Source organism: Rhipicephalus sanguineus, chromosome 1 (genome assembly GCF_013339695.2).
Source record: "Rhipicephalus sanguineus isolate Rsan-2018 chromosome 1, BIME_Rsan_1.4, whole genome shotgun sequence".
Taxonomy (NCBI): Eukaryota; Metazoa; Arthropoda; class Arachnida; order Ixodida; family Ixodidae; genus Rhipicephalus; species Rhipicephalus sanguineus.
Window position 1 is genome coordinate 289,204,314 of NC_051176.1, and position 27,185 is coordinate 289,231,498.

The window sequence follows — 27,185 nt, forward strand, 5'->3', positions numbered from 1 at the left end:
GGTTTTGTTTGAGAGCACTTCTTCGAGAGTTTCTAAGTGCGCTTTCCGTTGTAGAAAGGCACGCACCTGAACATGTGATGCGGTAAATTGCATTTATTGCGCTGCTTAGAACAGTTGCATGCTTTTACTTACCGCACGCAACACCTATTAGACAGGATGATCCTACATCAACTAGTGTCCGTGCTGAGAAGGCCACTAAGGCCCAGCAATCGCAAGCGATCTGATATAGTCACGATGAAGACCCTTGCCGCCAACATCGCTACCCGTCAGCTTTTCAAAGAAAGTAGACTCTGTGTTCGCGATTTCGCTGGTGAGAGGTTTGAGTGCAATATAGTCGGTGAGTTCTGGAAGCGCTTAGCTGCTGAAGTGAATGAACGGCTTGTGCTGCTTGGCGAAATTTTAGCGAAGCAGTGCAACTTCTACGTCGCTCACCGCATGCGGCGAGCTAATCAGATATGGAACCTATACAGCCGGCTGTACACGGAGAAGACAATTAAAACGCTAGTATCCAAGTTCCTCGACAGGCTTCGAAGCAGGTCGCAGAAGCCCATTGCCTTCCTTCTAAGTGCAGCTTTGTTCAAGTGGGAACACGAGCGGATCACAGACAACGAGGTGAAGGGGTAAGCGCAGATACTTATCTAAAATTTCTTGGCAAGCTTAGTTTTATAACTCATTTCTGGCGAAGTTACAACTGTAGTTTGCTGTTGTTGTGATGCTCGTTCACATGCTTTACCGAGTGCGAGGGCCATCATTTTGGTTTCGCATTCTATCAACTATGGACGAGGATTTTAGAATCGTGGACGGCAGAAGAACGACTATCCCACCTGCATGCCTAGACGGCAGAGCAGAGTTACAGACAGCAATTTTCCGTCCGTGCACTTAGGAGAATGTTATTTTTCAGGTGGCAATGTCCGAAAAGAAACACACACACACACAGGTTTTTGAGGTGACGTGTGGAGGGCGATCGAACTCGTATGTTGCATAATATGAGTAGCTAACCTGACTCGCTCATCTGACCTGTGGCCTGATATTTCCAGGTGCATAGACGAGTTTGAGATCCTTTCTCAGAAGTGTGGCAATACAAATGGCAACTGCAGCGAGCCAAGCTTGCAACCGGACATATTTAAAGCACATTTGGCTGAAGAAGGCTGGGAACCTGTTGTTGAAAATAGCAAGATGTTCCTCTGGAGACGTTGGATGCCAGAAACGTCCGGCTATGAGTATAAAGGTACAACAGTGCTGCATATGATGTCTGTTATATGCATCGCCCAATTTGGCTTTTCTTACACGTTTCCCCTTGCAGTGTTTGGGACGTTCAATGACATCCCGGCCCGGGCATTCTTCAGTGTTCAGGTGCGTTCAGCTTTTACATTTAGCATTTGTATAGTTGAACATGTTACGCTGCATGCTTGACTCGAAACTCCCGGCCGCATTTTCGATGGAGGCAAAAATGCTTGAGGCCCGTGTACTTAGGTTTATGTGCACGTTAAAGAATCCCAGGTGGCCAAAATTTCCGGAGCCCTCCACTACGGCGTCTCGCATAATCGTATCATGGTTTGGGGCGTTAAACCCCAGCAGTTATTATTCCTTCTTCTTTCTCTGTACTACTACGCACGTCAAGATGCATTGTTGAAACTGTGCGCCATATCACGTGATTGCAAATAAAGTGCACAATAACACCTTGTTTTTCTTGATTTACGTGTAGTATGTTTCTTTCTCCGGGCACTCCAAAGGCGCACACAATATCGTACATGTCTTCTTCAGTTTTATAAAATGGTGCTTTTGAGGGAAGAATCGTATGTCTTAAGGTATGCAGTGCACCAGGCTGGGCTTGCAGCTTCTTTTAGCTGACTCGACATCTAATCCGGGCCGTCTTACAGCAATCTCATCCATTGAGTCTACCGCTGATATACTGTTTGCGCTCATAAAACCACGTGTGTTCTCCACTCAGGGAAGAACTTATAACAAATTCAACAGAAACATAAAAAAAAAACTTGGAGGGTTCCCTATATGAATTCACCTAAGACGACTCGAAGGCAAAAGTCGTCTTCTTTTTCTTCTCAGTTGGTGTACTGAACCCCCCCTCTGCTCCCTTCGAAAGCTTTCTGCACTGCTTCCGTGATCAGCCCACCTTCGATCAAGCGACAATTTCATGTGATGTCATAGGGACATCACAAATTTGGCGATTTGTGATGTCATGATGACATCATATGGTGACGTCATCACGTGATGATTTTCTTGCATCACTCGTGTAGACGCCGACGGTCAATTTTCGTGTTTGATGAGGCATCTAAGGCTTTTGCCTTAAAGGGACACTAAAGGCAAATAACAATTTATGTCAGAGTGAAAGCTCAGTGTATGACAACGTCTAAAACGGCAATATTATCAACAGCAGTGCCCTACTTACTGAGAAATTAAGCTAAATGTATCACACCATGAGTGCCACGAGCGGCACATTTTCAAAATGATCCCGATGACGTATGAGAGTCTGCCTACAATTAATCACTAGTAATCAAAATAGCAGCAATGAAAAAAGAACCTTCCGTGCATCAAGAGACATAATAAAATGCTGCTTGTTCGTTTCTGTTGGATTTATGGAAAAAGAAACTCTTTGGCGTTGCCATGGGGAACGGCGCACGTGGTTCAAAGGTTCCGTTTTCGCCGAACTGCGCTTCGCCCGGCTTCGCTCACGCGGTCACGTCTCAGTGGTAGTTTCGGTATCACGTACTGCCGCGTGTGTTTTGCGCGCTCGTGAAAGTCGCTCTGACAGAAAGTTCGACAAAATGCCGCATGCATGTGATGTTGCCGGATGCCCGAATGGTGCACGCTGCCGCGCAGTAAAGGCAGGCAGCGTTGGGCACGGCAGCAGTGACGTGTGAAAGACTGATTTCAGGCGGGTGATTTGAAGTGCGCTAACGTGATACAGACCACTAAAACGGGATTTTATTTCAAAATAAGCACTTTCTTGGCATAAAAGTAGCACTACGAGGTTTCTGGACCGCTATTTAAACAATCAATGTCGACTTAATATTTGCCTTTAGTGTCCCTTCAATAACACTTAGTAGCAGCATTACAACTTCAGGAGGCACCACATGCACACACATGTATACTAGCCAGAACATTGTTATGGTTCCCTAACATCATCGCTTCTCTCAGCACAACAAACTAAACCAAGCAGAGCTCTTTGAAACTTTATGTATCGCTCTTTCGCATCAACCTCTATTTACCACGTGTGTATCACATATGCCGATGTTGGCGCCAGACTCTATACGACTTTTCACTCCCGCCTAAGAGGCTGCGTTTCGTTATTTGTGCCGTGGTTCTCCCAACGTCATCCATATGTGTGCGCCTTCCTTTCGCTATGGAGCGCCTGAAACAAAGGATCAACCGCAGTGGTCCTGCCCAGTTCACCTCGCGTGCGGAGACATTAATCCTTGACATTATTATTATATTACTTGACTTGAGACTAGATTACATGCATATAACATGTAATCCAGTAGGAACATTCTTAAAAATCACCTGTGGCATATAAGACTATTTTGTCTCATCAGCTGGATTTTACCGAAAGTTGCAGACATTACTTGCATGGAAAATCAGAGTATGACGTCATCATGCAAACAGTAATGCATTAAAACAATTGATGTTTTCAAATGTTCTTTACAAGTCGTGTGTTTATAATATGACCATAAAGTTAATATTTCGAAAGTTTGGTACCAAAGGCCTTTATATTTTTGTTGCATCAATTATGGCAAGTCTATTAACTTCATTGACCACTCCAATCTCTGGGCATATCTTGGGAAATTCGTAATTTGCCTCCTATTTTATAAATGCATACTCTACCGCTAGAAACTGAGCATTTGGCTTCTACTGAGCTTCAAACACTACACATTGTCAAAGGAACTGTCACTGCGGTAATGTATGTATGTGCACTAAACTCTCATAACACTGTCATTTGTACAAGAAATTGGCTTCGTTATAACACTATTTTGGTAAAAGCGGTGGAGCTACATTAGGATCCTAACATGATATGTATACTTGACCAATGCAGAAGTTTGCAACACATATGGTATTAAAACAACGCCTTACTCGTTAGCAGGGACATATTGAGCAGGTAGTGCAAAAAACGAAGACACAAGCGAGGAACAGGGACACGAGACGAGCCATAACTTCAAACTTATGTTTATTCTCAGAATCCATGCCTATTTATCACTTGGAAAACATAAGAAAACCTCATCATCACCTATGAACACCTCATTTCACTCCCACAACAATAATGGATAACAACACGCCACAGCATCTTAATTGGCCCCTATAACGAAAACCATACAAGCAAATAGCGACACAGTTAAGCACTAAAGACTGAAAGCTTGCAATTACGTAATGCATGGTCTGGTAGGCACTCATTATTTAAGCATGGACACTTGCTGCCAAACGTGATATATGCATTATACAATTATTCACACTTAGTAATAGTTAATGATTAGTGAAAATGATGGGGAATTAAGCCGATAGTAGGGTGCAGTACACCTGTGCACAAAAGCAGTTGTGAAAAAAATGTTCCCATTAGCAAAAAATTTTTGTATGGTGAGGCTAGCTGGTCAGGGTGATTTTTCTGGCTGGAATGAGATTTTGACACCTGCCACTCAGAGAAATTTTACACGTCGTGTTTGTCCTTGTCACTGATAAATTCTTCACCGCATTATACATCACGTGTGTTGCAGTGAAGCAAACATGTTGCATTGTTACATTTGAAGAAAAGCCTGATTGACGGCTGAGTGTTGTCTGACTGTTGGCTTTGCATCTTTCTTTACATTAGAACAGCTTCTTGTTCTCACAGTAATAAGAATCTGCGCCATATAGTGCACCTTTAAGTGTGCTAACACACCTAAAGGTGATCCCAAACGGTATTTTTTTTTGTTCAGACGGAAAAGTCACTCAATATCCTAAACTGGCTGCACCACAATTGGTATTGGCCACGAGATCGAGCGGAGTCGCCGCCTGGCGGCTTCCGGCTGAACCGCGCCTTGTGTGGATTGCTCCATGCGTCGTCTGCTAGCCTCGTTGCGTTTGCATGTGCGCGTACGTCATGCAGGTCCTCAAAAGGCGGTTTGTTCCGTCGCGTTAGTGCAACTTTAACCGCTCGTACGTATGCCTAACACGATGTAAAGAAGCATTTGGCCTTGATCGGCTGTATATGTACTGTTATAAGATCAGTGAGTGCACTTGTCGAGGGTGCTGTGTGTGGTTGTCATACCCTCCGTTAATGAGAGCCATATCAGTGTAGGTGCCGCTCTGTGGCTCAAGCGCATTGCAAAGTGCACTTGGCGTTGTCCTAAAGATGAGAAGTATTAAGTCTTATGTGAATATAGCCTTTTAGCGGCTTGGTGGTAAAAACAGAAGGCTCTCATGGACTTGCGCGTTGTGGTTAGGTGTGTGTGTGCGTGTGTGTGTGTGTGTGTGTGTATATATATATATATATATATATATATATATATATATATATATATATATATATAAACTCCGGGACTGTCGTTTATAGGTTACGTGACGAGCTTTAGCTGTGTACGGTCCTGGTCTCACTACAGAGAAATATTTCTGTCATGTCTGACACTTCGGTACTTAAATTGTCCCCTAAACAGAACAGAAAATGGAACGACACGGAAATCGCAAAACTGAGCTTCCTTGCGCTATTAAAACTTGTGGCGAAATGTATAAAAAGACACCCGTGTACTTAGATTAAGGTACGCATCAAAAAGCCCTGATGGTCAAAATTAACCCAAACGGCGTACTTTACAATTATGTCATAGTAATTTCACGCGAAACCACATCTTTTTTTCTTTGCATTATCTTGAGTGTTTGTGTTGCGTTGTTATAGTAGATTGACGGAAGGCAGCGGGCATTATTCGCATGAAAAAACGTACTTTGGTCCCATGAAATAACCGTGCCTTTATTCCATTACTGTCGTGCAAGTAATCAATCGAAGAAATCGTGCTGTACAGTTACCTTTGTGTACTGTTACTGGAATAAAAACAAGCGTGTGCGTGTTAAACGTCTCAGTAGCGCTAAAGCGCTGTCAGCCACGTAGCTTTCCTCAGTAAACCTATCAACTGTCCTACATTTCATGGAGAACTGAATAAGAAATTCGGATGAATATTTTAGCACGCAGTGCACATCGTGCTATTTGAGCTCATCGTGCAGGAATACGGGCTTTCTTTTTGTTGGGGGTTATCCAGATGAATAAGAAGTAAATAATCAGTCGCACTACAGCAGTGCGTAGTAAGTGGAACACAAGTTAAACATGTACAAATAAAACAACAAGAAAATGTCATCCATTGCGAAAAAGCCGACTGTTGCCAAAGGCGAACAACCCGTTCGTTGGCAGAATGCGCTTCTCTCAGAAGTAATAGTAACGTTCGGCGCGCTTCGTGCATTAATTCTGGAATGAAGAGCGCACACATTAGCAGAAAGCTGCACTGTCAACGCATTTTGTTTGCCGAAAATCGGGTCAAATCGCTCACAACGAAGCGCTGTTGAGTGCGTTTGTATACACGCCAACACTAGCGCACTAGCACGGGACGGTGCTGCCACCTGTAGCCCGATCTCGTGCCGAATAGGCTTTTATAGATTCCTGCCATGTTATTGGTGATCTTTAGAACCACACTAGCAACTAATTTGCAGTTTAGGTGGTAGTGTATTTGACCATCGACTTTATCGCATATAGTACTGCTTCTTTTTTAACACAGCTCGCAGTATGTTTCAACACCCAAAGCAGCAGAGCATACAGCTTTATCCTTAATTTCTCATTTATAACAACACCCTTTTTAAAAATAATATTTTTTGGCTTGACAGTGTGTAATTTTGTGACTGACATCTAATTATATATCCATTTCTTTGTAGACAGACACCGAGTACCGCAAGCGATGGGATAAACTTGTAATCAAGCTGGACATCATCGACCGAGAATCAAGAGGTGGTTGCGAAGTAGTTCACTGGGTCATGCAGTACCCTGTAAGTTGCTTGAAGTTATTGAACATGAAGTTTATGTCATCATTGCCAAGGCAAGATTCGCTGACTTTAGCCATTTTGAACTCTATTGGACATAAACCTTGAAACTGCAGTAAATATAATGGCTGGCATCAAAAAATGTGCTAATTTGCATTTCTGAAAAGCATTACATTGAATAAAAAGATGTGCCAAGTTTATGGCATTTGCTCATTTACACCTTGTAAGCATATGTGTGGATATATTGTCGTGTCAGATTGATTTTTCATGACTTGTTGCTTTGAACCAAGATCTGCAAATTTTAAAGGTAACTGGATGAAATAATGTAGGCCAATCTCTTGGAAACAAATCACTTTCCATGACAAACCATTTCAATTATAATTTGCTCAGCAGGTGATGCATCAGCCAGAAAGTAGTTTGGTGGATTTGTGCATTGAAGCATGCATTGCAGAGTTTTACAAAGCACACAGAAAGCGTGCTGCTTTCATTCTATTAAAAGCCAACTTGCAACAAAATTTTACATGAGGCCAGTTTTTTTTTTTTAACAGAATTATTGCAGCTTTCTGAAACATAACAACTGCACTTATTTTAAATTAATAATAAAACGTAAAAAGCACCCCTAATATGCTTCGCAGCTATGTTGTAAGGATAGGTGTTAGTGCCAAATTTGCATGCAGTGTTGAGAGCTGTCTCAATGGGTTTTTTTTTTTTTTGCTTTTGAAAGACAAAAAAAAAACATTTAAAATTACAGCCACTTGCAATATACCATGTGCGAAGCAGTGAGCAAGTTCAGGTAGGGTAAAATCTGGGTCCCGCGTTGTTTCCATTGAGTTGTAATGACACTTCTTTATCCACCTTCAGCATAGAAATCAATTTTTGCAAATTGTGTAAGATGCACTCATTCATACAAAATTTTGTACAGAGCCTTTTCTGTAGCTACATATATCATTTACACGCACTGCAATGCATGTGGAGAGTGCATTTTCACTCATTGTTGTGCTAGTCTGTTCATTTTCGGGAAACTTGGCACTTGTCTTCGAGAGCCCTTCAAACTTCTGTAAATGAGTGTGCTCTTCGAATTCCTTGAATGTGAGGAAATGCAGGCCACTGCTCTGTTCACTCTGAAACAGTCCAAAAGCACCTAATAAGATGTCCAGAGACATCTTATCCACATGCTGTGGTGTCTATTTATGCACTAAAGGCATCACCATTGAACTCTCGTAATACTAAATGACACAAAACTGACTGAGCTGACCGGAGACACTTATGCAAAATCAAAACATGTGGAAACCACAATGCATTTCTGGCTCCTGTAATTGCATCCAGTGCTTGAAGTCCACAAAAGAGCCTTTGAGATCTGCTTTTGAGATAGACTACTGTTGCAAGCAAGCCATTGCTGGTGGTGCATTTCCGTTTTTACATCAGCTAGTGTTCCCATACTGCTGTACAATTCACCTGCGATTTCAGAAATGTAGACTGCAAATATCCTATTGCATTGAATGAACTCAACTTCTTCCATTTTTCTCTTGGATCATATAGTGCGTAACCGAAGCTTAAAAGTTGGCATCTTGGCTTCTGTAAGCTTGAAGCATGAATAGTAGTCTGTTCATTGTGCAACGGAGTTAGCCAGAGGAGTCGGAGAAAACTGACTTTACAATGTGTACAACTCATAAGGATACTTTACAATGACTTTACAGTGAGGCTTTACAGTTAGTACAACTGTGTAAAATCCACTGCATATGTTGCCCTCTGTAGGCCCCCAGGTCCAGTCAAGCTTTTTGCCTTTGCGACCCCCAGCAAGGGTGTTGGAAATAAAATTCTGAAAGATGAACTAGGCATTGAATTTGCATGTGGTTCCTCTCATCAAGCAAATTTTCTGTCTACTTGCTTTGTCAGGTGTTCAGCTGAAGGAGCAGCAGATGGTAACTGCTAATTTTGGCAGATGGCAGAGAATTTCTAATGTATTATGCCTTTTTACTATATGCGATACTAAAATAAGCAAAAATTAAAAATTAGAAATTTTTTAGAAAAAGAAACTTGCATTTTTCAACTATTATCTTCCTTTAAAAGTTATTTGCCTGTTCGTCTCGGCTTTTATATCCATCTGGTTTCATTACTTTTCAGTTTCCCATGTACAAGCGGGACTACGTGTACATAAGAAGAGCATTCGTTGATGATCAGCGCAACGTTATGGTGCTCATGTCGCGGTCAACGGATCACCCAGCTTGCCCCCCTATCAATGAGTGCGTCCGAGTGACCAAGTACACGTCACACATGGTCATCAGGCCTCACAGAAGCATAGATGAAGTGAGTGCACTTATATTGGCCTTAGGAATAACTTTAACAGTATTTTTCCTTCTTGTCTCTGTTGAACCCCACCAGCTTGTTGGCAAACCTTGTCTCTCTTTCCACAGACACACTTATGCACAGCCTCCGCATAAATGTCACCATGAATCAGCTGAATGGCGACATGCAGTGTACTTTATAAAAATGAGAACAAAGACAGTGCACATATTTTGAAATATTTCAAAAGAATGACGTCACTCTGTTGTGCATTGTCTCAATCAAAACTTACTTGCAGTTGAAAACAGCAATAAGTGAAAAATTTGCTATGTAGCGCTTTTTACAGTGCTAATGAGTCTCGTAACTCTTACGCTGGATACTATGTTGTGTAGTGAGATTTTGCCAGAATTAAGATAGCAGTTGCGTAATGTCTAGACTGAATTGGTGTCGCCATATGCACAAGACAAAATAAACAAAGCGATCACTGCTACCACTACGAGAGCTTAAGGGGAGATGCTACTCGAAGACACCTTTTTTTTTTTTTTTTAATCATCCTAGAGCAATGAAACTTAGGCTATTTGTAGAGATTTTTATGCTGATTTCAAATATATAATTGGTTTTCTTGCAAGTTGCAGACTTTTTGTTCTGCATCATGACAAAAGTGTAAAACAGAGGCCTTTTAGCCCCCTTTTTCGATCCTTAAACTTCTATACATTTTGACAATTAATAGCTCATATTGTTCCGTTTGAACTGTAGAGTGCCAAAAACTATCCAGAAAGTGCATAGAAAATATTTACTAGACGTGAAAAATTCAAACATGGGAAATCCATTAAGTCAAACCTCGTTAATACGTACCCGCTTTAAACGTACTAACGGTTAAAACGTAGTTGCGACGAATCCCCGACCGAGTCCCATAGAGCCCAATGCATTCGCTGACCGCTTAAGCCGTAGTGGTTCGCCCTATGCCTACTGGTTAGTGCGTACCCCGCGTACCGCGATAACTTTTTGAGCCATAAAATTTTACTGCACCGCTGAAATTTTCAACGCCAGAATGTGCCGCCAAAGGTTTTCCGTCTTTTCGAGAAATGCGGAGATCGTTCGATCACCGATTCCGACTTCCGCGCGATTGCGGCGACGCCTTTGCAGGTAAGCATCAGGAAAGAAGGCGAGGCGGCGTACACCGACGAACGCGCCAGCATGACTTATCGCCGACAACCTTATCACAATAAGTATCTTCAGCTACCTGCCCGGGCACGCGTGCAACGCAGCGCTACTTTAAGCCTACTGCACGCTTTTACTTGGCAACAATCTCAACGCGCTGGGCCGCCGATCGCTGCCACCTCGTGCGGGGCCGTGTTCAAGCGCGCACTGCATTGTAGAAACGAAAGCAGATCGCTACTGCGGAGTTCAGCGTCGCGGGTCGCGGACGCCGCGAAACCTCGCTGCATTGACGCTATCACGCTAAACGCACGCGTACGGTACAGCAAGCGTAGCCCTGTTGTAACCATATTGCACGCTTTTATTAGGCGACCACCCAACGCGCCTCCGTCCGCTGCCAGGACCGCTACAGCGTCGCGGATGAACCTCGACATCGCTGCGTTAACCGAACAAGCTACTCGCAGCATCTGTGCGTGGTCTGGAACGAAGTGGGCACGAAAAACACTCCCACGACAAATGCGCGCGTGCGGTACAGCAAGCGGCCCGGTAGTGACGGCGTGAGCCGAGTAGGCGACGCGCTGCACGCAACTACCCAGGAGACGATCGGCTCCACGCGGCCGTACCGCGTGTCGGTTTTCGTTTAGTGGCAGATCGCGGTACAGACGCATACATATATATATCGCGGAATGCAGACTGTCCGTCCTGTCGCTATGTCGGTCACTGCGTATCCCGGACCCATTAAAAGTTTCGAAATGCTCTTTGGCGTGGCCACCGCACGCTATCCGGCGGTTGTGCGAGAGTGCCAGGATCTTTTTTCCACTTTGACAAAAAGAAAGAAAAGGCTTCGCGGTGGGTCAATATTTGCTGTGGCACTCTATTTATTTCTTTGCTGGCGGCAATGGCGTACGCCAGCAGAGGCAAATTTGTACTTGGTGGTTAATGCGTACTACTGTTTAGTGCGTAGTTTTGCCGCGTTCCCGGCAGGTACGTATTAACGAGGTTTCAGTGTATTACCCAGACCCCAGTAAATGTTTACTTTAGGGGTGTGCGACTATTCGAAAGTTTCGAATATTCGTCGAATATTACATTCAAAATATTCGTATTCGATTCGAAAATCGTGTATTCGAAAAGTTTCGAATATTCGATAACTTCAAATATTCGAAAAATTCGAATATGCGATTCGATTATCATGCATAAAATAACTCGTCTTCCACATTTCTGCTGCGTTCGTATAGCTAAAAACGTTGCCGAGAGGAGCGATACACATCATAAGTACACGGAGGCACGATATCTGCCTGCGACGAGTGCCCCAATACGTATGATTTATTGCTGGTGCATCTCCGACGTGCAGCGCTGTTGGCGATCACGTAACCGTACATCTTCAATATTATGCGCCCGTAACGTGCCGCACTACCACTGGTTCACTATGCGGGACCACTTCTGAAGAAAGACAGTGACCCATGTGACTGGTGGCGGACTGTAGGCACCTTCAGATACCCCAGCCTGGCAAAGCTTTGCCCCATGTACCTCCCTATACCAGCCACTTCTGTTCTAAGCGAGCGTGCCTTTTCAGTGGCAGGGGGGGGGGGTGTCTCTGTTAGAAGGGAGCGCCTGCTGCCTGATCATGTGGAGCAACTCATATTTCTTCATGATAACATCTAGTCATTACTTTCATTGTGCCGTGATATTTGCTTGTGTTGTGATGTGCATTGTGCTAGCCTGGACATTGTGTTCTGGAAATAGCAGTGTATGTTGTGTTGCCAGTCAGGCTGTTAATGTTTTTTTTAAATAGCTACACGTTAAATAAAATATTGTTACTGTGGAGGCATCTTTTCTTTGATATTCGATATTCGAAGGTGGATATTCGTATTCGATTTGTATTCGAAAAATTTGATATCTGCACACCCCTAGTTTACTTGCAAATTTTCTTATATGCATGAATAATATTGAGATTTGGAGGAGATAACTACACTCCTCACACCTTAGAGAAAATTTGGGCTAAATTTCATGCAGATCTGAGCACCAGAAGTACCAAAAACAAGAGAGGCATACTGAAAAAGTTGCCAAAAAGTGTGTTTTGAAAAAAAAAAAAACGAAGTTTAAAGTTAAAATTGGATGTTTATTTATGAAAGAGGTAACGAAATCCGATCAAAATTGCACACAAAAGAGGTAAATTGTTCTTCTAGTAGCCACTGCCACTAAAATGAGCCAGCGCCGTAAGTTTCTCCTTCACAGCTCTTTCGAGCAGAGTAGCTATTGCACGAGCTCCCGCTGCCGTAGGTTCTGCTTGCGATCAGTCAGTCACTCGCCGCTCCTACGCTGGCCTCCTTGCTCGAAGCAACTCGCCGCAACATATACGTCATTGAAAGCATACTTTCAGGACACTCGCTGTTCTCGCATTGTAGTTCCAGAAACGATGCCTTTGCGTTTGTAAGCTGGTTCCCGGACGCGTATTCCCGAATGGTGACACGTTGGACAAACTGCACCGATCACGAGGATGTTCAATGCTGTTATGTCAGTGATCAAGGAAGACCCTTTCTACCGTGATCTTTCTTCGTCATCGAAGAGTCCGATCTTCTCTTTGAGAGGCACTGACATACTCGAACGCCGCGACAAACTCGTCGGAAGCATCGCCGTCACTGTCGCTAGGCCTCGCGGCAGCAGACGCCCTTGCCGTTCAGCGAGTGTTTGGCTTCGATTTGCGCCGGCGTCCTCGAAATTTGTTCACCGAGCGATACTTCACTGGCCGGTGACTGCGCTTGCTACGGTTCTGTTCATGCATGATGAAAATAAATACGCGAGAGAAACATTGTTCAGCTGCGTAGCTCGATGAAACACTGACCCTGCAAGCAGGCTTCGCAACACGCAAGGCGCGCAGCTGCCAATAGCGGTCGTCGAATCACGTGGCGGTCCACGTGATTTGAAAGCCAGTCGCAGCGCTCGAAAGGCGCGGCAAAAGCATGCTTTCTTTATTATTTCTTGCGCTTCTGCAGCACGGGAAACCGTGGTTATTTGGAGATCTCCTCATGCGATCCCCAATGGCGAGCAGCCGCGCGTTATTGGCCACGAGGCGCTAGAAGACGTCTCACTTTCGGTCAAAATTAACGGCCACCTTGTGCTCATTAGACACTATTTTAAAGGAGTGGTGACACAAAAATTCGGACACAATTTGACTGTTGAATCACACTAATGGGTGCATATAGGTGCTATCTGTACAATATCAGCCACATATACAGCCTAAAAGGTATTTTAATTGAGTTTTGAAGTTCGTGAAAGTGCCGGATCGGAAATATAAGCAAAAGAGGATGAGGTCACCGAGTGGATACCACGTACGTCACGAGTTCTGGCCGGGTTACCGGAGGCGTGTACGAGACCGACAAAGCTGGTAGCGACACCTGATGATGCGTAGCCTAACCAGAGACCTACAATATAACATCGCAGCGACTTACCCGCTTACTGATTCTATGTAAAGCATTTGCAGTGAGATAATTAGCAACTCACAGTATTCTCAATGCTTTTTTTCCCGACAAGAACTACAACGCGACGGAAAACATCGAAAGAAAAAATTATTGTAGTTGGACAAAACGCCACAAGATGTCGCTACGGGCTCCGCAGTTGCAGTTGCTGCTGCAGCCGTCAACAGCTCCGGTAACCAGGTACCCGCAAACGATAGGAAGTCTACAGACGAACTAAAGCTCTCTGCTGCCGGGATCATATTGCGTAGTGGACAGATAACTGCTTCGACCCTCCGACGTGCGTACGTGGGATTGGTATGCCTTGAGAACGCGGCGTTCCCCGATGTAAATACGAGTCAGTAAAGCGTACATCACGTCATTTGCATGTTACGCATAAACACAGTTACAGAGCGCCAATGTCGTGATTTCAATGCTTCCTTCGTCACTTCTCATCCTGCTACTTTACGAATGATCGGAGCGAAAATGTTTCAGCACGTCTAATGCTTCGGCTACTCCAAGCCTGGCGGAAAACGTCGCCTCAGTTGGACAACGACAAGAACAAAATCGCGGCTACTGGCGAGATTCGCAAAGTGAATCGAGCTTTTCTTACTGATTTTTACACTCCTGCCAGCTCTTTCGTCCATCGCCGCACTAGATAAGCAACGTAGTTTGACAATCGAGGAAACAAGCACTCGCAACGCTCAACACCTGCTCAACACAGCAAACGAAACAGCAGCACTGACAACATAGCAGAAGCTGGCCAGTGACGTCACTGGTTCTTGCGGTCTTGTTTACCAAGTAGACCATCTACGTCACGGGGCTACCAAGTGCTCTTCGAAATCGAAACTGCCTCCGGTCGTAACATACGAGCATATAATTAAACGTTCGTCTCGCGCTGGGGCAAATGAGTTTCGTTGCCGCTATTATCGAGTCAGTAGCCATTGATTAAGAGCAAAAAACAGAGGTTCACAAATTTTCTGTCACCACTCCTTTAACACATTTCCAGTTGAGTCTCGACTTCTATTTTTATTTTCTGAACAGTAGAGATACTAATCTTAACAAAGCAGGTGAAAACAAAACATCGGTAATTTTTGAAAAAACTCTCGTTTTTCGACCCGCATCTCCCCTTAAAGGGGCCATAAACCACTTTTCCAAGTAATGATCTAATGACCTCAGTATCGGAGTTTACTGCCTCCCGAATCGATTGCCGGAAAAATTTCTCGAATCCATCAAGAATGAGCGGAGATAGGGGGGTTTGGCGCATGCTCTCAGTGCTTTCTCTCTTTTCTCGTGCCGACGAGAGCACTGGAAGCTACACGGGGAGGGATGGCACGGGGGAAAGAAGTTACATCAGCGCGCGTCATGAAACGTGATCGCTCTCCAGCTGTGATTCGCATGCGTGAGTGCGGCGCGGACAAGTGGCTGCACCCCATGGCAAGAAGCGCATCTGATCCGAACGCCGCTCTCGATTTATGTCGGCCATCGGCCAATGAGGATGCTACGTCTTTTGCGACGCGGTGAAGCAGATAAGTGACGTCAACCGGCCGACGCCCCGCCCCGCCCACCGACGAGAGTGAGAACCGGCCTCTGTTTGAAAAGAGAGCGCTCGAGAAGCAACAACTTCGCGTTCTGCTTGTAGCCTTTACGCGGCGCGCACAACTGCAATATTTGGCTGAGCAGTTCATAGCCGTGTCAGCTTTCTGCAGGACGTGTTTTTTCAACAAGCCCAGGGGGTGCTTTACGAGCCCTTTATGGGGGACGCGGGATCGTTTGTAACTTTTTAGCTTCTTGGCCTAGGTTGATGCAATTTGGTACCTGTAATAAAAATCACCTTAAAAAGATAAATTTAAATTTTCATAAAGATATCTTTACTAGAATTTATTTTATAAAAATTCACAAGTTCCTTTCTTGTGGAAAGCCTGGCACAGTGATGAAACATGCTAGGAGGCTGAAACAACTTTGTATCTTTTCTCACACACTGTTTGTACTTAATGACACTTCTAGATTTTTTTTTTACAGCCCTAATAATTTTCTGCTGAACATTACGTGCAAATGCCTGTGTCTCAGCTAATCGTGCCATGCAGTAATTATAAAACAAGAAATTAATGAAAGTCTAAACAGAAATTCCAAGACTATGTTGAAGTACAGCACGGTCTATGGATTACAGTAAAACAAACATAAAAATCGGCCAGGCCATAGTCGTGCAATCCTTTCCACAAGCGAAGTGGCAGGCACAAAACACTCTTTTGAGAAAATGGACAACAAAGTTTTGGTTGCAGTTGACCCTATACTGAAGTGTGCCAGGACAGTAATAATTGGTGTCTTTGCCAGGATACAATCTTTTGGGCATCTACTTCTTAATTTGGCCTGATTCAGGAAGTTTATTACCCTCCATCATTTACCGCAGACACTTTTGTGCAGCCCTCTGGAACGCAAGTGCAAAAGGCTGCATGTAAACGTTGGGCATGTTGGACTGTATCGCTACTTTTGCAGCCGTGGAACGTGTCGTCGGGTGGTCTAAATAGTGCTGTATTAGTTTGATGAAGCTTTGCGATCACCCCTATCAACTAGTAACGCCTAAAAATTCATTTTCTTGCACAATAAACTGCACCCGCGCCGCAGAGCCGACGCCTTCTCGGCAGTCCGAGCACTGCATACATTGCAAGGTTCGTAAGAACGCCCTCCGATTTTTCTGTTTGCGCATTTTCTATGCGATGATCGCAAGCGAGAAGGCGGAGACGGAAAGGCTTAAAGGGACACTAAAGGCAAATAACAATTTATGTCAGAGTGAAAGCCCAATGTATGACAACTTCTAAAACGGCAATATTATCAGCAGCAGTGCCCTACTTACCGAGAAATTAAGCTAAATGTATCACATGATGAGCGCCACGAGTGGGACATTTTCGAAGTGATCCCGATGACGTAAGGAAGTCGGCCTACAATAAATCACTAGTAATCAAACTAGCAGCAGTAAAAAAAGAACATTCCGAGCATCAAATACTTAATAAAATGCTGTTTGTTCGTTTCCGCTTGATTCATGGAAAACAAAACCTCCGTGGCGTTGCCATGGGGAACGGCGCGCGTGGTTCAAAGGTTCCGTTTTCGCCGAACTGCGCCTCACCCGTCTCAGTGGTAGTTTCGGGATCACGTACTGCCGTGCGTGTTTTGCGCGCTCGTGAAAGTCGCTCTGACAGAAAGTTCGACAAAATGCCGCATGCGTGTGATATTGCCGGATGCCCGAATGGTGCACAACGCCAGTGCTGCAGCAAGGAAACCGGTGTGTCTTTTCACTGGGTGCCGCGGAAGGAACCCTTACGCTCGAAGTGGCTTAGTGTCATGCCATTGCGCCAGTGTGCTAAACAGTCGAAACCTCTGCGTGTGTGCTCGCTGCACTTTCGTACTGAGGATTACGAGACCAACAGTAACTTGGTGAAGGCTTTGAATGTGCCCATCCGAGCAAGTCTTTGCCGCAGAGCGGTTGTTGCTACTGTGGGTCCCGCTACTTCCGCTCGGCTGCTACTAGTGTCGGCGGCCGCGCAGTAAAAGCGGGCAACGTTGGGCACGGCAGCAGTGACGTACGAAAGTCGTATTTTCAGGCGGGAGATTTGACGCGCGCTAACGCGATGCGGACCACTAAAAACGTGATTTTATTTCAAAATAAGCACTTCCTTGGCACAAAAGCAGCACTACGAGGTTTCTGGACCGCTATTTCAACAATCAATGTCGACTTAATATTTGCCTTTAGTGTCCCTTTAACTTTGAGCTTTGAAACAACACCAAAATGGCGGCGCTCGGGGGCAGAAAAGACGAGATACGACGTCGTGAATTGCGCCGTTTTAGCGCGATTTCGGGCTTCTTTTTCACCGACCTCACTTACAGAATTTTTTTTTCGGGCACTTAGAGTGCATTTGCAGCGTAATCGTTTAGATACTGCGTAAATAAGAGACCACAGATGCCAAAACGAGTGTTTTCCAAAAATTGATTTTTTTGGCGATTTTCACGATTTGATCCCCGCTGCAGTGTTGGTGGCTACTGGGTTCATTGTTTGCTTGCTTGCAGAATTGCTTTTTACAGAACAAGACATTAGCCTAATCAGATGAAATCCCTCCACACTCTTTCATACAGTGTAATAGGGTGCATACTGTGTGCTAGGCAATGTGCACCGCGAGTGGCATCATACTAAGTAATGAGTGCACAAGTCTTTCTATGGTGCTAGCGCCTAGCAACATTAAGTTCCCTCTGGAGCACCCCTGATTCACCACCAAGTGCTGTTGTCCATAAATTCCATAAAACCCCTACACAAAAATAAAATGACATAAAAAAACAAGGTGTTTGGGGTCGTATACGGTAGTACAATGTGAGAGCATCAGCTTACTACAGAAGAGGGCCAATTAACCACCCAGGAAATTAATAAAAATTAACTGAATGATGATAGGTGCACATTGAAACTACAGAAACAAACACATTGGCTAGCCCTAGGTGAACATTGGATATTGACGTTCAGTGGGTATTTGTGTACCTAAGCGTAGGGCTATGTAGCAACACCTGTCGAATAGTTAATTAACATTTATTGTGACCTAATTAGACTTCACAAAGCCCATAGCTAGGTTCCCAATAGAGTTAGTAGGGCGGCGTTTGGGTGTGTTGGCATGTCTCCAGCAGTTTACTCATAGTGTACATGGTGAGGAAAGGGCTGATGTCGCTCTCATAGTGTGCACCTCCCTCTATTGCACTTGCATTGCGCGCTCAATCTTTATGCTTTGCCACGCAGGGTGTAATGTCAGCACCAGGCAATATGTAATGTGTGCTACGCGCATAGCTCGCTTGGTGGCACACCAGTCTCTTCCATGTGACAATGCTCGCTTCGTGCCTTCCTCACACTCTTTCACGTACCACACGCTAGGGGCCAGCGCCATTCAAGGCACTTAAGGGGGGACACTGCGCCTGAAAACTTTTTTTACAATTCTTTACCAATTTAAATCAAACTCGCTGAGTCTATGTATATTTGTGTGCTGATTTCAAATATGCAATTTGTTTACTAGTACAATGTGTAGTTTTTGAATTCCATGTGCCATTTTGGGAGCCCCAGTTTGCCTAAACTGAGAGAGTTACAAAGTAATTAGGCACATTAGAATGACCTGGAATGAGTACAGAGTGCAAGAAAACAAGAATGGATGTTCTAAGCCCATTTGAACAAAAGTTGTGGCATGTTGAATATTTGTGGCTGAAATCCCAGCTTGGAGTAGACTAATTTGGAATGTTCATCGTGCCATAACTTTTGTTCAAATGGGTTTAGAACATCCATTCTTGTTTTCTTGCACTCTGTACTCATTGCAGGTCATTCTGATGTGCTTAATTACTTTGTAACTCTCTCAGCTTAGGCAAACTGGGGCTCCCAAAAAGCATATGAAATGTTTGATATTTTAAAAACTACATGTTATACTAGAAAAATAATTGCATATTTGAAATCTGCACACAAATATGCATAAACTCTGCAAGTTTCATCTCAATCGACAAAGAATTAAAAAAAAAATTTCAGGACCCATGTCCCCCCTTAAGTGAACATTAAGGTCGTCTAAAATTTCTTTTTATACAAATGTCGCAAGCCAGTTGCACTAGAGAATGGTTGTCAGTGGTTTCATTAGAATGCTAAAGACAAGAATCCATTATTTCTAATTTAAGTTCTATTATTCAGCATTTTTGCTTCTTTATAGGAGTGGCAGAATGTGCTAGGTTAAGAGCAAAAAGGCTGCTGCGCTAGAAGCTTGATAAGGCTTCTACCTCATTTTCTTGGCATGGAAAACAGCAGAGTATACATGAACAATGCTTTGTACAGGCAAGGCCTACATATAAGAAGATAAATACTATATCTAAGTACTTTCTAAAGGGTACAGATACTCAACACATAAAGCAAACTAAAGGTATGCTGCAGATGTGGCAGCTTTTGTCACCCAGCTTTGAAACCTTTGCATTATATGAAGGCTAGCAGAAATGGGAAGGATTAGGAAGGCATTGTCATTTACATTTACACTAAAACCTCATTTTTACAAATTCGCATCTGACACGAAAATAACTTCGTTATATCCAAAAAGTTGTTATAAACATATATTCATAACACTGTTCCTATTACAAGACTGTTCTTCATTTACTTTGTTATAACCGATAATTCGTTATATCCGTGTTCGTTATATTGAGATTTGAGTGTACTTGTTACGAGGAAGTGGCCGGTAATGGCGAAGTAGCTTTATTTTCCAGTGGTGCACATGTAATGTAAGGCTTGCAACTTCGTAGTGCACCTTTTGGCACTCAACTATTTCGGCAGCTGCCTGTGCCAGACCCGTCGCCAACAGCTATGCCTCTAAAATCGAATTTTCGGCCTGATAGGTGCAAACAGTGGCAGAGTTTTTGTAATGCAGTATTTCAAAAAGGAACTGTTTTAACAGGGAACCTTGCAGTCATGAGCGCAGTGCTTTAGAGCACTGTGCCATGAAAGCCGTCTGGAAAAAGTCTATTATGGTGTATTTGTCATCATCAACACCCATATGCAAAATGCCTGGGCTTTGCTCTGTGTGAACAAGTAAACAAAAGCATGCGACACATTGTAATGAAAAAAATGGAACTCATCCCACTGGATATACAAGTTGAGATCTGTGTGTCCTCAGTCTCGAAGAACATGAGTGAGAAATTCCACAGGCAACAGCATTTTGCATGTGCCAGGACATTCGAATGCAGATTTGGTAGAAATCTGGAGGTTTCACGGATAGATCCAAACAGTGTAATAAAACTTTTACTGTGGTAGCTGCAAACACAAACTATTTCCATAACAGTCAAAACTGTCAGTGGGAACAGCAGAGGCTACAGTGGTGGCTCTGGCCATATGGGACACTGAATGCAGAGGACGTTCGGCTTTAATACTAACAGACTCACAGTCATCAGGTCACCTTGTTATGACAGGCACCCTGCCCAAACTTGTCATGAAAATCCCAGGAAGAAATCTCACAGCACCGCACTATTACATAGTGTTCAGCACACGCTTGAGTGGGGGAAGAATGAGGAAGTAGATCTCCTCGCTGGAGAACGTAGCATCTAAGCGATGCCATGTACTCGTAGCATTCTTTGTCATGGTCACACCAAAAGATATCATGGAGATGCAGAGACAAGGAAGGTGGTGGCATAGCTTTCCAGACCCTTTCTTGGACTCGGCACAAATGCACACCTGGTGCTGACTACAAGACTACAAACCCGTGCATACCCACATCTACCACTGCACCGCATAGTACACCCCACCCTGTACCTCAACACTTGCCTGTGTTAAGAGGGGCAGCCATCTTTTGACCATATCATACGGTCTTGTCAGAGTCAGCTGCAGGAAATCGAATGCCCCCTTTCAGTGCAAAACCTCAGTAGTAGGCAGTGGGAGATGTGGCCCGCAAATGTGGTGCGGGAGGACCACTCGGCCCTTCTCGACCAAGCCAGGCATGCCATGATCACTAGTGGGACACTAAACTTAAGGAGCCACCCACTGGATCTGGATGCAGTCGTCGAATGTTGTAAACTACTACCACTACCACTACCACTGCTGCTGCTGCTGCTGCTGCCGCCGCCGCCGCCGCTACTACTACTACTACTACTACTACTACTACTACTACTATGCGACCTTTGTCAGATGATTTGCTGGTGCATGCCATTGCACTTTAATGTGTGGCCGGGCCTTGGAAGATTCATTGTGTCAGTTTATTTTCTGCTTTCTGCCACCATTGTGTTGTCTTGATGTCACATCCTTCAGGACAGAGGCATGCCCTCAGGCCCTGTACTGTCAAAAAGGATCAGTCAGCAAGAGATCACTGAAGTCCTGGCCAGAGTTTAGAATGTGTGTCAACATTACTCAGCATGCACAGTCCATTGTTGAATACAGTACAATAAATGATGGACAGAGCCATAATATAGCAGAAACTGTAATAAGTCCTTCCTGTGCACGTAGACATTTCACTGTGAAGGAAATGAATTGACGCTTGTTTCTTCCTGTGGACTCTTGTCATGCTATTCAAATGGCACTTGAGCTGTGTAAGCAATTTTGGATATATATATAATATCTTTTGTCTTCAACTTTGAACTGAATAAACTTTGTATTGTGTACCATCAGGTATGCAAAGTCTCAATTTCTGGATGTTCTAGACATGTAGGGCAGTATGTAGGGTACTTGATCTTCCAGCGCTCTGCTAATCTTATCTGTGAATTCTGTGCTTTTCAGGATGGTTTTGACTTTTTGCTGTCGTACTACGATGACCCACGGTCCTCGTTTCCGGGGCCGATCTACAGCTGGATGGCAGCCTCGGGTGTGCCAGACTTCATTGAGAAGCTGCACTGCGCAGCCAAGGACTTGCACCTCAAGAGCACAAAGACACCACAGCCAAACCTGAGTGGCCAGAACTCATCAGTTCAGTGTGCCTATGCTTGAGGAGGCCGTCTCCATCAGAGGCTGGCCTCTCGTCTCGGTGGCGTGCACTTCATTCAGTGCTGCTTGCAGTTTGTCAATTTGAGATATCCATATCTTCACTGGTGGGCTGAGCAGTATGAAATTGCAAGTAATATTCTTGCTGTTAGGGCATGGGCACAGCCAAAATTTTGTGAAACACACAGTGGATTTGGCTGGCTCAGCTGTTATAATAATGCAGTTCGTTTTGTGTTTTTTAGCCAGTAATGTACATTAGTAGGCCGGTGTGATTTGAAAAGTGTACATGTGGATTTCATTGGCTGTTTGAAAGTATGCTTTGCTGAGAAGAAACTGAATTAGTCGTTACAGTGTGATATTGTATGAACATTTAGCATTGGTGCAGGAGCCAGATTTAAGCTACCATAGACAGTTTCTTCTTGCTGTGGTTCTTGGTCTGCAAAAGACTGGTTCTCATCTAGGTATGATGTGACTTCGACGGCGTAGACCTGTGAACTAAATTAGACGTGATGTGATACCTTAGGAACTAATATGCTGGTTCAGGAATGAATTTTAGACTACCAATAGGCAGTATATTCGTGGCTGAGCTTTCTGGGCCAGCAGAATTTTTTTTTTTTTTTTCATCTAGTTAAGATGCGACTTCGTCATGGACCTGTGAACCAGCCAAGACATACTGCCGCATAACCATAGCCATTTGGTGATGAGGCACCTCTGTGAAAGCTGTCCTCAACTTAGCAATGCGCAATAATTTTACAATTGCAGCAGTTGTTCCACTAATGGAAAAGGAGTATAGCCTTCACATTTTGTAGATGTTTCGCACACTTGAAGGTTTGCTTCATGCAGGGGGTTGTTCTACTTTGTTTTCCCCAAACTGTGTTTTTCTCTCTTCACCCCTTTCATTGTGTAGTTGCATATAAACAGCACCAGTACCACGGTATCTAAAATGCCTGCAGTACTAAAAGCTGTTTTGTGAAAACTTCATGTTCTGCATTTGACTTAAGCTCATATAGATGTGTTCATGAATAGCCATTACAAGCCACGGAAGTCAGCTAGAATTAGCAAGGCACTATGACACACAAACTGTGCATTAGTTGTCGGTGGGGAACAAATATTTCTTGCCATTTTGTAGATAGTTACCCCAACCAACTTAAGGAGATAAGGACAGTGAGGGAGACCGAATGGGTCTAGAACGTTAGCTGAAACTTTTCCCGAGAAGATTAAGGGACCTTTTACTTCCTCTGTAGTTGATGCAAAACGAACATGAAGGGACTGAAGAAGTCTGTTCGCTGTATTTAATGTTTTGAATATAAGCGCACTAGATCCATCGCATAGTAGAACAAAAGTCTTCAAACTACTCAGTTCATCATAGGGCTTGTTTAAGGATAGTGTGTTGTGTCTCATTAGCTTTTGTTCATACATTGTTTATTTGGAAATCCTGTTCTCTGAAGAGCAGCAGCATAGGTGTATGCTGTCAGTTTCTGCAGGCAGCAATCAGAAAATATTTTTTTTCTTATCATTGACTTGTGTATATTGGACATAAGTATGTCTTACATCGATGCTGTTTAAACATATAAGAGCATATTGGCTATGCTGAAACATAACCATAAGCCTGAACTAGTGCCAATAGCCTGTTGATTATATTAGTGAACATTGCAGTTTTAGTGCAAATGCAGAAAATGTTAAATTGTAAGTAAGCTTATCAATTGCTCCTACCACTCAGTTCAGTCATATCAACCAGAACAGACAGACCCCTTCTTAAGATTTTCAATTATGTTTGGAATATGTATTGTGTTGGTTGTGGCCTAGCTCGTCTTGTTCCACCATGGATTTCATGTTTCGGAAGGACAGTGAGGGGGTCCAGTAACTTTTAGCAACTGCACCACAGCAACGGGTCAACAGTTGCTTGTGTCATTTAGTGTTGCGCCAAACCATCATGTTCAGAAGTGAAAGGTTCTTGTTCTAACCATGTGTTCAGTAAATTTTTTCTTTGAAAGCAATGTTATTAAAATTTTGTCTCTTCCCACCTTTTAGGTCAAAAGCCCCGTAATTCCCTCTTAAAATGCATAATAGAACCACTACTGTGAGCACCCTGGCGTTGGCAAAATAATGAGAGCACAAAAGGTGCACTTTAATGTGATAAATCATACGTTATGTGTGGTGCAGTGACATGAGCCTACCTATGGCAAGACTGTCGCTTCGACATTATGTGCTCTGTATCAATTAATGGGTCGCATTGCCTATTACAAAAGTGTAGTTGTGGGTCCCTTCACAGTAGTGAGTACCTAAAGTTTTAGTCCTGGCATGATCTTGGCTAGTTATTTAATCAAAAACATAAACCCACCAGTACAATCCATGATGTGGAGATTCATCTCTGATTTCTGAAATGAGTTACAACAGTGTGTGCTGCTTATTATGGCCCCATTTTTGTGAGGCATTGCTTTTGTATGGAATGTTAGTTGTTAATGGAATCTAGTTGTATAGGAAGTTAGGTGCTAGTCATGTTGGTGTTTGTTTCATTATACAAGTTTTCAGGGGAAGTTACTGCGATGTCCTGTGCTGCTATGTTCTTTTGATTTTTCTTTGGCAGTAGTATATGTTGGCTGTTACCCTGTAATATAGTACTGCATCAAAAAGGCGGCATCTTTTAGCTTTGTTACTGTAGTCATTCACTTCACTGGGGTATGGCTTGCTCTTGTGTACTCTCCTTTAGTGGTAAAGTTTGGAGTATACCGCAGTTTTCTGGCACATCATTCCTTGTCATGTTTTAGCCTTAATTTTGCTGCCATGATTTCTTGCAATGTGGTGCTGTTGCAGTTTTTCCAGGGTGAAAGATTATTGTGGAGGCAATATTTTGTCTTGGTTTATCCTCGGGATTTCATATTTGTGTGTGCTCGGCTAACCAGCTTGTACACTTACAAACCATCTGTGGCTTTTTGTGGCTGTCGGGCCTGTCATAGCATGTGGGGTTTATTGCTCTTCTGCTTTAGCATACAGGTTTTGAGGTAGAAATTTTTATTGCTTCCTAGCTCATTTTCTTGCCTATAATTTGTGCAGTAATATTTGCTTTTTTTTTGTAGCACCGATTGTTTGGCAAACTTTCAGTTAATATTTGGTCAGTAATGCCAGTAAAGCGTGATGTGTTGTAGTGATGGAGGGTTATAAATCATGCTCATTATTTTTTGTGCCACTTTATTTTCCTCACCCACCCGTTTCTCTTATTTTCTATATACTAACATGTGATGCACATATAATTGAATCGTACTACAATCACCTTCTGTTTTAATTCTGCTTTTTACCATGGCAAACATGCAAAACATATTAAACATGTATTGAAGGAGCCTTACGACATTGGCACAGCATCCCAAGAATTGAGAAATGTAGGATAAATTTCGTATCATAACTGACACGTGCTTGTGGCACTTGCTGCCTGGAACCAACTCTACTGCATGTGTAGCATGGCACAATGTGCAGAGAACGTGGCAGTTTATCATTTGATATAATCGTGTCCCAGAATTAGAATTTTTTGTGACAAACATCAAGTTTAAACAATGCTGCTTCTGCTTTGCTAGGTGTGAATGAGTCATGGCACCTCATATAAATATAATATGCAGTAGTGCCTCGCAGAACGAACTTAAGTTTTCCTGTTGGGGAGTGTTCTCTGGTAAAAGTTCATTCTGCGGGAGACGTTCTTTTCATTGTTTCCTGTGTAAAACCCATTTGTTCCCGGAGCTTGGTTAATGGTGCAAAAAACCCCGAAGTTGTTACAGCAAATTAAAATATTGTCGGTGCATTCCCAAGGATGAAGACAAGGTGGGGGAAAGGTGACCGTTTACACTGACCAAGCATCTCCACATAAGTCGCACTTATATGAGGTGGAAGGCACTGCTGTAAAAACATCCACATGTCTCTGTCATCGCATTTTTTTTAACCCAGTCTGTAGAAACTGATACAAAGTCACCTACACATCTGTGAACACAAAACAAAAGTGGCAGGAGGACCTGGCATGACAAGGAAAATTTGTGGTTTATGAACAGGGAGAACATGGGTGTTTCTGCATGCTGACTTGGTTACCTTGCTCAGAAGAGCTGTGTTCACTTTGCAAAATGTTTGCCAAGTAAGGGATTCACCGAGTGAGTCACCACTATTCTATTCAGCTATTCATACGCTTGCGTCGCAAGTTTACCGAGTATGATGCATGGCATTACTGCTTTTGATTTTTATTGCTGGCCATGTCCATACAACCTCCTTGGAAGCTCTGGTATTTCTAGGCTTACAGGGAAGGAAAAGCTGAATATGTTGGCCCTGAATAAATGGCTTGTACTGTATACTGATAAGCTAGGAAGTCTGGAAAGTCAGAGTGAGAGCTTTTTTTTTTCCACAAATGCTGGTCTCTTGATTTCTTTTATATGATTTTGATCAGCCTTCATTCACTCTAAACATGCTGTGTTTTCCCAGTTAGCAATTGCTGTTCTGATTAGCACTTGCAAAAAAAAACGAAAAAAATTGCTTCATGGGCATTGGACTGTGCGTGGGCGTTAAGATGTATATTGCATATATTGTCTGTAAACACAAATGACTTTTGCACACTTCAATATTGCCATACTTAAAATGTTGCATGTGGGGTGTGGTTGTGGTAAACTACATCCACGGCACAAGCTTTAATTAAAAGGCTTGTCAAGCATTGTTGCTTTTCTTTCTGTTAAATGTGTCACTGTAAGCACGATTAACAAAAAAATGCTAGTGATACGAATAAAATGTATGGAAGTAGGAAACCTTATTGTACCTCAGAGTTGTTGCAGTATCGTGATGGGGATGAATAAACTGTTTTATTCTCA

At 43.4% G+C, this 27,185-nt stretch overlaps 1 protein-coding gene across 1 annotated transcript; it reads left to right on the top strand.

The window, feature by feature from the left end:
- The first annotated feature begins 12 nt into the window (after positions 1-12).
- Positions 13-27,185, top strand: LOC119379222 (stAR-related lipid transfer protein 7, mitochondrial). Its single transcript, XM_037648453.1, has 6 exons — positions 13-620; positions 1,038-1,228; positions 1,304-1,353; positions 6,898-7,008; positions 9,127-9,309; positions 22,150-27,185. Exons 1-6 carry the CDS (start codon positions 157-159, stop codon positions 22,354-22,356), a joined length of 1,206 nt encoding a protein of 401 aa, XP_037504381.1. The 5' UTR covers positions 13-156; the 3' UTR covers positions 22,357-27,185.

Excerpts from the sequence above, each read along its gene's own strand:
- LOC119379222 (XM_037648453.1), top strand. The coding sequence starts at position 157 with ATGATCCTACATCAACTAGTGTCCGTGCTGAGAAGGCCACTAAGGCCC. Across the intron at positions 1,354-6,897 it reads GGGCATTCTTCAGTGTTCAG|ACAGACACCGAGTACCGCAA; the intron begins GTGCGTTCAGCT and ends ATTTCTTTGTAG. Across the intron at positions 7,009-9,126 it reads ACTGGGTCATGCAGTACCCT|TTTCCCATGTACAAGCGGGA; the intron begins GTAAGTTGCTTG and ends ATTACTTTTCAG.